This window comes from Microtus pennsylvanicus, chromosome 14 (genome assembly GCF_037038515.1).
Source record: "Microtus pennsylvanicus isolate mMicPen1 chromosome 14, mMicPen1.hap1, whole genome shotgun sequence".
Taxonomy (NCBI): Eukaryota; Metazoa; Chordata; class Mammalia; order Rodentia; family Cricetidae; genus Microtus; species Microtus pennsylvanicus.
In genome coordinates, this window is record NC_134592.1 from 69,819,270 (window position 1) to 69,834,199 (window position 14,930).

A 14,930-nucleotide genomic window follows, 5' to 3' on the forward strand; every position below is an offset into this window, starting at 1 on the left:
TAATTGATTCTGCAGTTATAGTTCATGTTTTGATCTATTTTTTTATTATCTTTCTAGTATGATTTTGTGATTAGTTTTGTAGTTGTCAGTTTTTAATTATTGGAGCATCATATCCAGACTTAAATTTATGTATTATCTTAGGGAAAAACTTGAACATTTTTTGTTAGGTCCCTGAACTCTGATCTGAAACCAGTTTAACATCTGTTTTTATCTGACGTTTAACTAGAACATTGTTAGTACAAACTTTCATTCAGTCCCATGTGAACATTAGGTAGTTAAAATTCTCAAAAATGGTCAACACTGAAAGCATACATACAAGTAACTTTAAATGTAGTCAACAGGATATATTTAGGAATATGTATATATATATATACATACACGCATGTATACATACATATATGCATACACACATATCCTAAAACAATTAGTGAAAAAAGAAGCCTTGAATTTCAAATATAGTGGAGAAGGTTTCATGGGAATTCTTGAAGGAAAGAAAGGGAAGACAGAAATGTTGTAATTATATTACAACCTCAAAAATAAAGCAAAAGAAAAAATTCTAAGAAATCTTTTTTTTTTTTCTATCTCCACAAAGCAACTGCAGGACTCTCAATCTTCCTTTGAATAATTTTTCTTTACTAATGTTTGTCATTATCTTCTTAAAAAATGTTTTACATTTTATTGGAGTCAGTCTCTTTACCCAGCTCTGCTATCTAACTGGGTCCAATCTCCAGGCTTGTCTCAACACCACTGCAGTTGCCACATCTCCGAGTGAGCTGCACCCACTCCTCGGTTCCCTCCCTCACATTTCCTCCACATGCTCAGCATCTTAGACTGGCTGCATATTTTGTTATTTCTTTTTTGCATTCCAGGAGATATTTTTGTGCAATTAATTCACAAATTGTAGATGGTCTGTACATCTTAAAACCAGCTATATGCAAACCTACCACATTGCAAGGAGTAGAATCATTGCTTTAAGGCACAGCCATTATTTGTCCAGAGTAACTGTAACAACCTCAACATTGCCAACTCTGAGATCATTTCCTGAGATTCTCATTTTCTTTGTAAAAAAAAAAAAACAAATTCTGTGATATTTTTGTCTTGTGATTATATGTTGTATTTTATCTACTCTTTCATTAGTTACTTTATTACTTTTATCTACCTTTTTTGGATTCCTACACTTTTATGAAGAATATTTTATCATTTGTGCAGTTTGAAGTCCATTTTTATATGCTTTTTATTACTTTTGTTGTCTCCAGAACATGGTCAGTATAGATAATGTCCATTACCTACAGTATGCCTATTCCTAAACTATCCATACCTCGTAGTATGGATATTATGCTCTTATGCTTAAGCTACCAGAAGTTAGGCATTATTACCTTTGAAAGAAAAATATAAAAGCTGTAAACCTTGCAGTGGAAATTCTCTAAATTCGGTTTATCAAGCAATTTTCTAAACATAATAGGTATCTTAATACTGATAGAAAATATGCTTTCTTAAGTATGGTCAGTTCTGATTTTTGAAGTCTTTTATTTCAATTACAAAAATATAGGACAAGTCACAAATTTGCCATTTAAACAGGTGTCAAAACATTTGATTTATATTACAATTAGCAGCATTGCAATACAATTAATTTGTTTACATTTAATAATCTTGCACAAGTTAATTTTCTTTTAAAAAATATATGCTGTTCCCCCTAAATGAAAGCAATTACTAAGAAAAATAGAGCATAGTCACTAAGGAAGAACATATTTTAATTAAAAACTTGATGAATTATTTTCACATACTATATTAAAAGTACCTACCTCTGTGTTTGCAAAAGTCTCTTCATAAAATGACAGCATCACTGCAAACTGCAGGACGGTGTACATCTTTAATTGCTGGGATGCTGCTGACGACAAGGGGACTTCCTGTCCTGTAACCTAGGTAGACCAGAAGGACGCTTTCCTTTACTTTGTGTTGTGGCTCATCACTCTTGCAAAAATTCACACTTTGGGAAAGAATGAGTCCCAGAAAATGCTGTTTTTCATCTTTGCTCCAGAAGATCTCAGACATTCATTTCCTTGTCTAAAGATTAGGAAACTTGTTTTTTTGATGCAGAATATTTTGCCTTCTAGCTATGATTTAGTCTTCCTTAAATGGAAATGCCACGGGTTCTTCATATATATTCAAGATTGAACTAGCCAAGAGGAATAGACTAGAACCTTTCACATCTGAAAATATGTCCAGCAACATGCAAAGAAAGTGAAATCAGGTGATTCTATGCAGCATAGATAACTATGATTCAACATCAAGTAGTTTTTTATTAAAACAACTTTCTTAAACTACTTAGATTTCTAGAAGTATCATGCTGTGCTTTTATTTAGCTAAAGCAGATGTAGGCACTGATATAATTTAAAAATACTAACTTTGACTATTCTGTAGAAAACAGGAAAGTACAACCCTCCTTTCTGGGCAGTTTAATGAAGAAATAATCAAAGTACTTTTTACCTCTATCAAGATGACTAACTACAACCAATTAAGGATATAAAATATATGTGAGTAAGATATTTAAAAACAATAAAATATTATTCAGATAAAATTGTTCTTTAAGATATCACATGATTTTTTTTTACCTAAAATGCCATCTTGCAAATGACAATCAACTCTTCTTATTGTTTCTGTACTTTTATTTGTGACCTTCATTTGATAAACAATCATAGCATAGATCATGAACAATTGAATAGAAATAATATTTTCCTCTATTTTGAACATTACTTACCTCTGGAATTTCTTCACTTAGGCCAAGTCTTGGTTTACCTGGACCCCATCCTGGTCCTTTGAATAGGACAGAAACCTTATGAAAGAATCCAGGTGTGGCCCAGAATGTATTCCATATATAGAGTAAATGGTGAAACTAGGGGGAAAAAAATTACACAAGCATTACAGAATTTTAAATATAGTTAATTGTTTACTATTTTGTTCAGTGTAATTTACATATTTTAATATGCATCATGATAAGGTAGGTAATATAGTGATATGTAATCACATTATTTGTTTTAATTAATTCTATACATTCTATATATTTTGGTGTTTTGTAAAAATCTTTAAAGTTAAATTACAATTTTAAAATGAAAAGTATATAATTAGTTACAAAATCTTCAAAGTAGAGTAAATAAGTTATGAGGTGCATCAAATAAAATTAACTAGCTTGTGTGAAGGCAACATCCTTGTCTATTGGTTCCTTTCTAACATCTTACTAGGTGGATATTGCAGTCAACTGGAGGCATCATAAGATCACCTATCCAGATATTTTTTTGAAGCAATGATTTATTGTGTTACTAATATGATATTAGCAAAAGCTATTCACAAGCATTTCAGCTTGTAGTTTTCTAAGTATCAAGTAACTCATATTTAGTCCTGGAAAAGAGGGCTTTTGTGACTGCAGGAGACTTTTACAATGAGTGTTTCAGCAGGAATGTGCATTCTTTAAATAACATTCATTTGATATTCACAGAAGTTAAATAACATACTCACATATAAGTGCTCAATAAATTTTAACTATAAGGAAATTTCACACAAGTGCCCATAATGCGCCATAGGACTAAACATATTCATAGAATTTGAACATCAACTCCAGACTCTAAATGTGAGGGTTTTTTTTTTTTTCAAGTATAGAAATGCATTAATGGAAAGAAAAGCTCTTGCTCTCAGAATTTGTGATCATGCTGGTATTTTAGCAGTAAGTCCCTGGATGAATTTAAATAGCTAAGTTTAGAAAAATGGATTTTATAATTACTTGAAATATTCCAAGAATCAGCCTGAGTTATTATAGGGCTTAATGGTGACGTTTCCGAAGACGAGGTAAATGTTAGATGGAGGTTTAGCCCGGGGATTTTCAATACTAGTAATACAGAAAATTAGTGTGTTTAGAACTTCCAACACACATTAAAATGCTAAATCATTTGGTTATTTTGCAAATTACTTCAATTTTATTTCTGCAAGTCTGGATACTAAGCATGAGCGATATATCATAATAGTTGAATGACATTTCCCCAATTTACTTGGTTTCCAATCCCTAGGAACTTTGGATCTTTCGAAAGAGAACAGAGTGGTCTACACCTCAAAAAGCAAGTGTATCCCTGTGTTTAGTGGGGAAAAATCTAAGTTCCTTTGTGGGTAATAAAACCTAGGTAAGCAATTTAGCTGTATTCAAAGGGAAATCACTGAAAATAACAAATTTGGATCTCTTAATTATCAAACTCTTAATTATCATAAGTTGCTGACTTAATCTTTCTGACTAAAATGAGCACAAAGGAGAATAAACGTTAGACCCACACCTGACAACTATCGTGCTGAAAAAAACATTTTAAATGTAGTTACCTGGAGGCTTACTTCTTGACTTAAATGTGCTGTGACTCAAAAATGCCTGTCATTGTCCACTTTGGCACATAGCAATTCCCATCCATTCATCTACTGTGTGTGTAGTGCTTACAATATTCATTCACTAGTCTTTTCTCATGCACGACCCTCTCATCCTCAAACAGTGTATGTTCCCAAAGCCTTGCTTCCAAAGGTGTTAAGTATCCAATGGTGATACTGACATCCCCTATAGTCTCTCCCACATATTCCACAGTGCTGCTGAATGGCATCTGCACTTTATAAAGATGGTCTCATGAATCGCATTGGCACCAGGCTTGTAAAGCTCCATCCTAGAGATGGAGGTGGATTTTTCCATTTCTCTTTCTTTATTCATGTTAAGGAGAAAAATCTACCCGAAGTTAAGGGAGTGGGTCTTTCATGTGTATTTTTTAAATCGGTTGTAAAAATTTGAACATATTTATTATGTGTCTCCTGAGAGACACATCCTGTTGTGAGTACAGCCTAGGGTAAAGATGGAAGTCCAAATGCTATGTAGGGGAAAATATGTGCCCATACATATGTATGTTTACATATGTATACACACATCAGCAATTTTCTTTCCAGGTATGGATATAGAATAATCACTTTCACTACAGAAAGGATGGCATTTGGACCTAACTGGTGTATGAAGCCACAGTCAAGTAAGTAGGTTGAAATGAGCTAAGTAAACCTGAGTCTTGGATTCCTAGGGCAAATTTGTACCTGAGAATTGAATCTGTAAGTATTTAACAGCTGTAGAGAATTCTTTTGTCTCAATGTTCTCTGAAAACTTGAGTAGGTTTGCAAAGCAAGCCCAACAGGAGCCTTTGATTTTGTTACTTCCAGGACATGGCAAGCAGCCTTGTATCCAGACCCATAACTGAATGACAGCCACAGCTTTTAGAGCATTCTTATCTTTTCCTCATTTGTGATTCCTTAACCCCAGGAGCCTTTGTGGTCATCTGATATTGACACGTCGGAACTCAGCAGACATTCTCCATTTCTCTAGTGCCAACCACTAAGGCCAGTGAACAAGCAATACCACATGTCTGATGGAAAATGGGTCGGCTCCACCAAGTCCTAGCAGGAGAGGTAGCTCACTGATGGATAATTCCCCTTGACACCCAGCTCTAAGACGAGAAGGCAAAGGCCTCATGTTGAATTTCTAACCAGAGGCTGAAAACTTGAAGCCAATATTTTTCTTACTGTGGGATCAGCCTTAATTACACATTGCACCACTGTTCCTGAATACATGAATATATTTAAGGTCTATTCTGAGAAAGAAAAAAAAACATGTTTTTTTTTAAAGTTACTCTTTTTGCATTTGAGGTAGAAGGCACATTTAAAAACTCTTATAATGAGTTTTAATGGATTTTGCCCATCTGACTCATATCGCTTAACTGCTAAAGCTATTTCAAATTCTTTTATATGTAAAACATCTTTTCACGGCAATGAAATGTGCTTCCACCTACAATAACTGTTTTCCTTTTAAACACAAAATTTGTGAAATTGTATGCATTCAGGAAGGACAATGTTAGATGAATTACCTGAACTTTGAATGGTTCAAATGTATCAATGGGATGCGTTAGACCATAAATAACCTGTTCATTCTCAGCTTCAAATGTCCCTGGAAGATAAACATTACAATGTGATTATTGATTTTCTATGAATCCCAAAGCAGCTAATTTAACTCTTTTGGTAGTTGTACATTTTACTTACCAAACATTCTATCCCAAATAATAAGAGTGCCAGCATAGTTTTTGTCTATGCAGTAACGATTTCTGCCTGTGAGACAAAATATTAAAAACAATTTTTCAAATACATGGAATTGAGCTTTTGAAATATTTTTTCTCTTGTTTTTAAAGCATGCAAGAAAAATTCAAGCAATGAAGTGGCTCTAAATATGCTTTCTCCCCAACTTTAAACAAATAACCAAAAGCAATTGGGGAGAGTTGGGAGTTCCTAGAGAAGACAACAATTAATTGTTCAGTACCAAATAGTCTACCTTGAAAACATACATACAAGTAGCATATTACAGACTGAGAAGGTTGTTTTTAAGAATATGCATACATATACATCACATATTTCAGAGAACCACATAGCTGCCCTGGCCAACCTGCCTTGACAGACATATGACATAGATTTCTTAGGTTAGAGTCCATGACTCCTGGGTACAATGTGCCTTCAACTTCCTGCGAAACCAAAACACCCACTTATGCAGTGAGGCAGGCAGGCTGCTTTGAGTTTCTCTGTATGATTCCTTAGTAGTCAAGAAAGCATGGAAACTTGACAGGGCACTTAGTCTTAGACATCCATCTTGTCTACCAGGTATAGCTTGCAAACTTCTCTGTATCCTGGCAACTACAACTGTATTGGTCCTGGCCATTGCAATTATATTGCATTTCTGATAAAGGATCTAATTGCTCTCAATGAAATTGTCACAGTCTCAGATGTGACCTCTCAGGTGACCTTGGCCCAGCACAGGCACTTATAGTTTAAAAATTTGTAATTTGTGCCCTGACAATGCTGGAGCATGAATGGGCAGCCCATATATAGCCGTTCTGTTGAACTTGTCCATGTTGGGTTTCATAGTCTAAGCTGATGAGGATGACTGACCAGGTCTCTTCCTCAACCAGGTCTTTTTGTCAAACTTACAATATACATTATATATCATATAGCAAAAATATATAGAAGCAATAATAATTAGCAAAAAAAAAGGAGACTGTGAATCTGAAGGGGAGAGGGGAGGAGCATACGGAAGGGTTTGGAGGGAAGGGTAAAATGTTATATTTATAATCTCAAAAATTAAAAAACAAACGTAGATTCTATTCATAGTCTCATTTTAACTATTTTAGTGTTAAATTTATTAAAGAGATAAAGGTTTTATTAATTTATGCACATTTTTCCAATGTTTTAGTTAAATGTCAAGATATAGTCACATAGCTGTTTTTATAAAACTAATGAATAATTGAAAAATCACATTGTTTGGAGGAAAGTAAAAGGGAGTGAGATGGAAATAGATGTATTTGGGGTTTGAGCAATGGTGTGCTGTTAAAAGCACTGGTTGGTCTTACAGAGGACCAAGGTTCAATACTCAACACCCACGGAGGCTTACAGCCATCTACAAATGCAGTTCCCAGGCATCTGACACCCTCTCCTGTCCTCCAAGGGGACTACATGTATGTGGTATACAGGTGTACATGTGGGCAAAATACCCCCATACACAAATCATAACAATAAAAATAAAGTTTTTAAAAGGAAATGTATGTGTTTGCTTTTAGTTTTGTTTTGATGCTATTTTTAGTCTTGCTCTCTGCTGATGTTTCAGAAAGAAAATTAGAACAATATTACACTATTTTAATAATAAAAGGCATAATTAAAAATTAAATTACTCTTGGAATTAGTACTTTTAGTAATATGTTAATTTTCCAGCTCCAAAACATAAAAATTACAATTTAAACTTAATGCAAGGAACTGGCAACAATTTTTATTTTACATGTTTTGAATCTTAGATAGGCATAATTACACAAATGTTACTAAATCCAAAGGAAAAGAGTTTTAATCTAATAAACCGTGCATGTGCATTCGTGGACACACGTTCTGTGCATGCACACGTGAGAACGGAGCAGAGAGTTTACACATGATCTAACCCTGGTTCTCCACCAATTGTGAGAGTGCTTTGCTCCTGAAGGGACTGAGGCAACATCTGAAGATTGGAGGGGGCATCACTGTAAGAGGAGGGTACAACAAACAGGCTTCAGTCACAGACTCTGCTAAGCACCCTATGGTGCCCGGACAGCTTTCACCACAGTCTTGGTCCCAAAGGACAGCACTCTGCTCATGCTGACTAGGTCTGTCCGCGGTCTGCGGAATAGGGAAGGGGAGGTAAAGAAGAAGAAATGAAGCTGTTTATTTTTCAGTGTGGACTCCCCTTTCCAGATTTTTCTGTTTATGCGCAGGAATCCACAAGAATCTTACACTCCCCTGCTAACTGCTCCCTGGGGAAAGGAGAGGTCTGAGTTTGGAAGCACTAGACACAACCTCTCCTGTGCTGTTGTTGTGGTCCAGGCGAGGGAGAAAGTGACAAGTTTCCTTCAAGAAGGCTACCCTGTCCTGTTCCAAAACTGTCTGTGAAGGCAGAGGTTCAGACCAGCAAAGGCACGGTGTTCATTTTTTGTCTTGTGCCTTCGGCATTATGCCCTTAAGATTTATTTGTGCCAGTGTATGCTGAAGTGACTGAGACAATCTCACCACTATGCGGTCTCCAAACATGCAGAATCTACTATGTATTCATCAACACTATAGTTCACACACACTCCAACTTTACATTCATTTTCCAGTCACAGATAATGCACCTTCTTAATGGTTCCTGTGGTGCCCAAATAAAACACGTTGTGGTTTTCCCTAAACTTCGTGTCTCTGCCTTAGGCACCAGCCGCATGGAGTCTTCTCTTCGAGTCATTGCGCATGTGCTAAGTTAGGTAGTAAATTTAGCAGAGTACAGCATTAGTTATCAGGTTTTTGCAAATCCCAGTATGCATTTTTTAGGTTTTTAAAACAAGCTTGTTTTTGTTTTTCTGTTTTATTTTTTTAATTTTGTGATTGACTTCTGTTTTATTTTATGTAGTACACATATTTCAAATATAAAAGCTTTTTTCAAATCCAATATTTGTAAAGACTAACAATTCCAGTGTAGACAGGGCAGCTCCCCAGCACTGACACAGAGGACCATTCCTATCTAGCTGCTTGACTCACTTCCCAGCTACAAGGAGATAAGATGGGAAACCGTTGAGAGAGGTCACTTCTCAACTTTGAAGCTCCGGCTTCAACGAAGAGGGAAGGGGAAACAATAATAATTATTTATACAACGTATAATAGTGCAAGGTCTGTATCTGCTAAAGTGGCACAAAAATAACACTGCAGTTTTTAATGAAACAATAAAGGCAAACCCACAAAACTATCTTACCATGATGAACCCTGTGATGGCTGGGAGTGTTAAGGACCAGTTCCAAGGGACCGAGGCTTCTGATGACCTGTGTATAATAAAAGAGAGCCACACACATGGTTACCCCTGAGTATTGCACAAACACATGGCAGTCACATGAGAGATGTGGTACAGAAAGTTTCAAGCTCATTCTATCTACCCCGTCCATCACAGGAAGGTGGTGCTCATCAAACTGCTTGAGATACGGTATGACAGTCACAGACATGCCCGACTCAGTTCAGTGGCCAGATTCCCATGGTTTACTGTGTTATCCCAGGAAAACCAGCTAAGCTCTTTGTCTCTAAAATAAGAATAATAATAGTGCTGCAAAATAATGTAATTCCAGACTTGTAAATGTGACTGTATCTTGCATGCACTGTGGCTAATGGGAAAAACAGCCACTACCGGTCATGACATTCAAGGAGCAGGCAATATGTCATAGGCACAGAGAAGGAACAGGAGGATGGACTTAAAGGCCTGAACTGCTCATGACACAATGACAAAATGTAACGGGGGCATACTATTTGGATACTATTTGAAACAAAGCAACAATCTTAAACATTATCTTGTGGGTAATGAGAGGATTAGTAGCAAAACCCATTTGATTTAGAGTGATACAGGCATTAGTACTGGGTATTAAAGTGCAATTTTACAATAGCATAACTGAGGAGATCTAGACTTTGCTTGAAAATACTTTGGAAATGAAAGTAGAAGGAAAAATAGAATATTTGACAGAAATGAATCAAAATCTCTGCTTAATAAAAGCAACATACACAAATACACGACTCTCTCTATTTTTCTGAATTCCTTACAAAAAATGGAGGTAAAAATTTATGAAAAAGAATTTATAATTTATCAATATATAGTGATGTTTATTAAGCCATTAGCAGATGTCTAAATTCAGAAATATTCTTCAATTTATTTATTTAATTTTTAATTATGCACATTTGTGTGCTTCTTAGTATGGCTTATGGAGCTAAGTGCCATGCCCAAGTGGTTCAGATGAATCCTTGGAGTGAAAGACAGTTCTCAGCCCCCAAACAAACCTGGGTGGTGGGAACTAAATTCAGGTCTTTGCAATATAGAGCATGTTCTTAACCACTGGGCCATCTTTCCAGACCCAGAAACACTTTCTATGAAAATTATTCACTCATGAGGATGTGCTTGGCTTTATTTTATTAATCTCTAATGTTAAAATCAGTTCTATAGTAGTTCTGTAGATATAGGAAGTAGGGGTGGCTCACAATATTCTGTACCTGTGGTTTCACCTATCCTCCTGAAACTGAAGATATAACCTCATTGGCAAACAGCAACCTATACCATAACACAGGCCTCCACATGGTCTCCCTACTGTCTGTTATTTACAAGCCTGAAAGGGAGTCCTAACCTTCTCCTCTGCTGTAATTTCCTCAGGGTGTCTCAGTTTCTGCTGAAAGGGCAGATATCTGCATGCAAAAGAATGTGAATAATTACATGCCATGTGCTAATTTAGATTTTTCTCTATTCCTCCATCCCTTTCCTGGTTTCTTCCTTTTAGCCTCTCTCCAGCCATGCTCTCTTGCCATGAGGTTATTAGATGACAAAGGTATTGTATTTGGACTTACAATGATGAAGTCCTTTAGTGTGAATAGAATTACAATGATAATTTCGTTGGCTGTAATTGGAGTTATAATGGTGCTGTCATTGGGTGTGAATGGAGCTACAATGGTGCTGTCCTTGTGTGTGAATGGAGTTACAATGGTGATGTCCTTGGGTATGAATGGAGTTACAATAGTGCTCTTTGGGTGTGAATGGGGTTACACTAGTGCTGAGCTTGGGTGTGAATGGAGTTACAATGATGATGTAATTAGGTGTGAATAGAGTTACAATAGTGATATCCTTGAGTGTGAATGGAGTTTCAATGATGCTGTAATTGGGTGTGAATGGAGTTACATTGGAGATGTCCTTGAATGTGAATGGAGATATAATGATAATGTAAATTGGTGTGAAATCCATTTGACTTTTACAGATGTATTGCTAAGAACTATGTGACAGAAACATACCCAGCCCCTTCTCTTCTCTTCTCTTCTCTTCTCTTCTCTTCTCTTCTCTTCTCTTCTCTTCTCTTCTCATCTCCTTCCTCCTTCCCTCCTTTTTATGATTCCTTCCTTTTTTCCTCTCATTCATCTGTCTTTCCTGTCCATCTATCTTTCTGCTTTTTTTTTTTAAATATCTGGCCTGGGGTGGTGTGTTCTATCTACCTATTTTCTGGTTATTTCTAGAAGAAATGTATTTTAATCTCCAAATCCATCTCCTTTTCCCTATCAGAATAGTGGAATTCATTTGGATATCAAGGATTGTGGATTCTTATTATTAATTTCAGCATTGTCATGTACTTTGAATCTATGTCTTGTATTTGTTACATTATAGCCCTCCAAAATAAAGCATAAAACTATTGTCGCACAAATATAGTATTAATCACAGGGTTTGAGAAGGAGTGTGTTTTATTTCTTACAGCCTATCACTACCTCATGGGCTACTGGTGGAAAACTTTGTGTACAGAAGGTTGGTTGGTGATGGCAAAATGGGAGAGTGGGCTCCTCAGCCTTCAGAACATTACCAACTGATGATTTTGATCCGACTTTTGGTCTCTGGCAGAGAACCAGATGGGAAAGGAGAAAGCCATCTTACCCATGTTTGTCTCTCTCTGGTGCCTAACATTTGTTACAAAAACAAACAAGAAGAGGGATGAAGGGGACTCCACTAAGTGGCTTCTGCTGAACAGATGGGTTTCTGAACTCGAATCCTGGCATGTGTGCAACCGGATCCAAAGCCACCCGAGTGAGTGGCTTCAGATGCCTAGAGTCTGGGCTGTGTGGCGTGCTTTTTATTTTTTTTTTAATGTCAAGTTTTTTTTCTTTAGAGAAACCTTTTGCTCCTTTAGGCCAAAATATAGTGGTATCAATATTGAAAGCTCCTTTGAAATTTTTTAGGTAAAAGCCAACTATGACACAGCAAAACCAGAGTTAAATTCTTTGGTACTGTGCTTACAAGGACCATGGAGCCGAGGAAGACTACCACAGGGCAAATGACTCATTGTTCAGACAAACCGGTCAGAAGTTCCCATGTAAAAAAGTTCTCTGATTCAAAGTCATGGAGAATTCATTAATATTTAATAAGAGCTGAGCGTAATGATTTAATTATCGCCCACTTTTGCAAATTCAGCTATTTAGCAATTCTACCACATCTAGCTGAAACTCAACTTCCTGAAAACATGTTAGTTACTCTGGGAAAAATCAGACCCATTCTAAGTTTGCAAAAATGTTGTCCTCATGTATTAGATTTAAATGAGTTATTTGAAAATGCAAAAATTTATTATGATAGGGCTTAAATATGGCACAGATCAATTTCTATCATAAAAAGCATCAAAATGTGAAATTCTAGGGGCTAAGTCACTCGTCTACATTTTAGAAAGTTATGATAAGCCATGTAGTCTTTCTAATATCACTTGTGATGATACACAGATTAATGGAGATGGGTTAAATTAAGATGTAAGAGTTAACCGATAAGAAACTAGAGCTAATAGACCAAGCAGTGATTTAATTAATACAGTTTCTGTGTGGTTATTTTGGGTCTAAGCTAGACAGACAGACAGGAGGAACAAGCAGCCTTCTCCAACAGTTTGCCCTGCCCTCACTCCCAAATTTGGAAACATGTTGTGAAATCATTAATTCTTGTGTCTCTTTTGTTCTATGTACAAGTATCACATCCCAGTAAGGAGAATGCCTTACCCTTCTCATTTCCTACAGCATAAACAGAGCTTCATCAACACATGACAGCTCTGTAGGAGCCTATTTATAAGATCAACGTGCCTTCCCATCCTCACATTCTTATGCTTTCACAGCGATGGTTTGCTCATCCTGGTGAAACTTTTATTTATCACAGCGACAGGGAATGCTATTGACCTCTAGTGTATGGAAGGCTTACTCCGGATGGGTGATCTAATTGTACAAGACAATGCACATGATCAAAATAAGCTGATATGGAATGTGCTTAGAGCTGAGGTTGAATATGCCACAGGGATATAGACACCTCTCCTGCAGGCCCTTTCAGGTCAAAGGAAGATTATGGAATGATTTGAACATTTTTCTTTGGATATTGGAGGAGTAGTGTTTGAAGGATTGAGTCTGGTTGTCATTCTCAAGGACAGAGGTAATAAATATGTCCAGAACAACGGGATTGAAAATGAGGAAAGTAAGACCAAGCATAACAATTATTAAACATTTTGGCAATTAAAAGCAACAGCCAAAATGAAGGTGAAGTGGAGATAAAGGCAAACAACAGAGCAATATAGGAGAGAGAATGGCTAAATAAGTTCTGATGCTCATTGTCAGGAGAGCCCATTTAATAATTCTTGAATTCTTAGAATGTAGATTTGAGACAGACACAGAAATGTCAAATCCTGTGTCACCTGTAGTTTCTAAGTAAGCTTGTGAAAATCCTTGCATGTTGCTTACCCTAGAGTCACAATCAATGTCTTAAGCAGATGAAAGGCTGGTGAGTCTGCTGTCTTATCTCAGTGATCAGTTTGAATGATTCCACTGTGGTGAAATGAAATGCACAGTGAATCCACTAATTAATGTTTATCACCAGCTGATCACATGTTTCCCATTTTCTGATTGTCACCCATTACCTGAAAAACATTGCCTTTTTAAAATTCAAACTGAAATGTTGCTTGGAGTAGGAACAATGTTCAAAAAAATTCTATTCTCAGTTATTGTCCTATTTTAAATTATTTCTTAGGCAGATAACTTATGTTCTATGCAATTTTTGTTCTCAAATATTCTTTAGAACTGGTGATTTCTATATTCATTTTTCAGTAAGAAGAAAAAGGGCTGTTAACATACACAGAGCAGTGGTGAAGGACCTCTTTAACTGAACACTTTGCAGAGGCAAGCAAATCTTCTGAGTTCAAGGCCAACCTGGTCTACAGAGTGAGTTCTAGGACAGTCAGAGCTACACAGAAAGACCCTGTCAAAAAAAAAAAAAAACAACCAAAAGGCTATTGACATACGAAAATTGGAAAACATCACTTTCAACAAAAATATTCAGTTAATTTATTACAAATCAGTGAATTAAAATACCTCAAAAAATGCATTTTCTTCCCTTAGCCCTGTGAGAAGTAAGAAAATAACAATAATGCTTGCTAAATCTCAAAACAAATATGTATTTCTACTTTGTTATCAAATTTTAGAAGAATGTTGAGAATACCATGTAATAGTTCCTTCAGGTTTTATATCTGAAAATGGCTGTTAAAATACTAAAATACAGACTTGAAAATCCATAGGGATATTTATAACCAGTTTTCAGAAAGAATTCATGAGTCTATGGCTCATTTTAATGTTATTTCCTAGTAAGAAATGGTTACAAATAATCTTCCTTCCTGTGTGAGAAGTAACACAGCTAATGGGTACAGTATGTTCTAGGGAGCATGTGTTTTTTGGGAATTCTCCTTATAAAACTGACTTGCAGCAATATGATAGATCCTGGGGAGCAACTGCCTTGAGTACACAGACATCTCCATCTCAGG

The 14,930-nt window shown here is 36.1% G+C and overlaps 1 protein-coding gene across 1 annotated transcript in view; it reads right to left on the reverse strand.

The window, feature by feature from the left end:
• Positions 1–14,930, reverse strand: part of Agmo (alkylglycerol monooxygenase) — a 262,696-nt gene that overhangs the window by 129,648 nt on the left and 118,118 nt on the right. The window contains exons 6-10 of the mRNA XM_075947527.1: positions 9,344–9,410; positions 6,097–6,162; positions 5,925–6,004; positions 2,759–2,893; positions 1,803–1,919 (exon numbers count right to left, since the gene is read on the reverse strand). Coding sequence (XP_075803642.1) covers positions 1,803–1,919; positions 2,759–2,893; positions 5,925–6,004; positions 6,097–6,162; positions 9,344–9,410 — 465 coding nt within the window. The remainder of the gene's footprint in view (positions 1–1,802; positions 1,920–2,758; positions 2,894–5,924; positions 6,005–6,096; positions 6,163–9,343; positions 9,411–14,930) is intronic.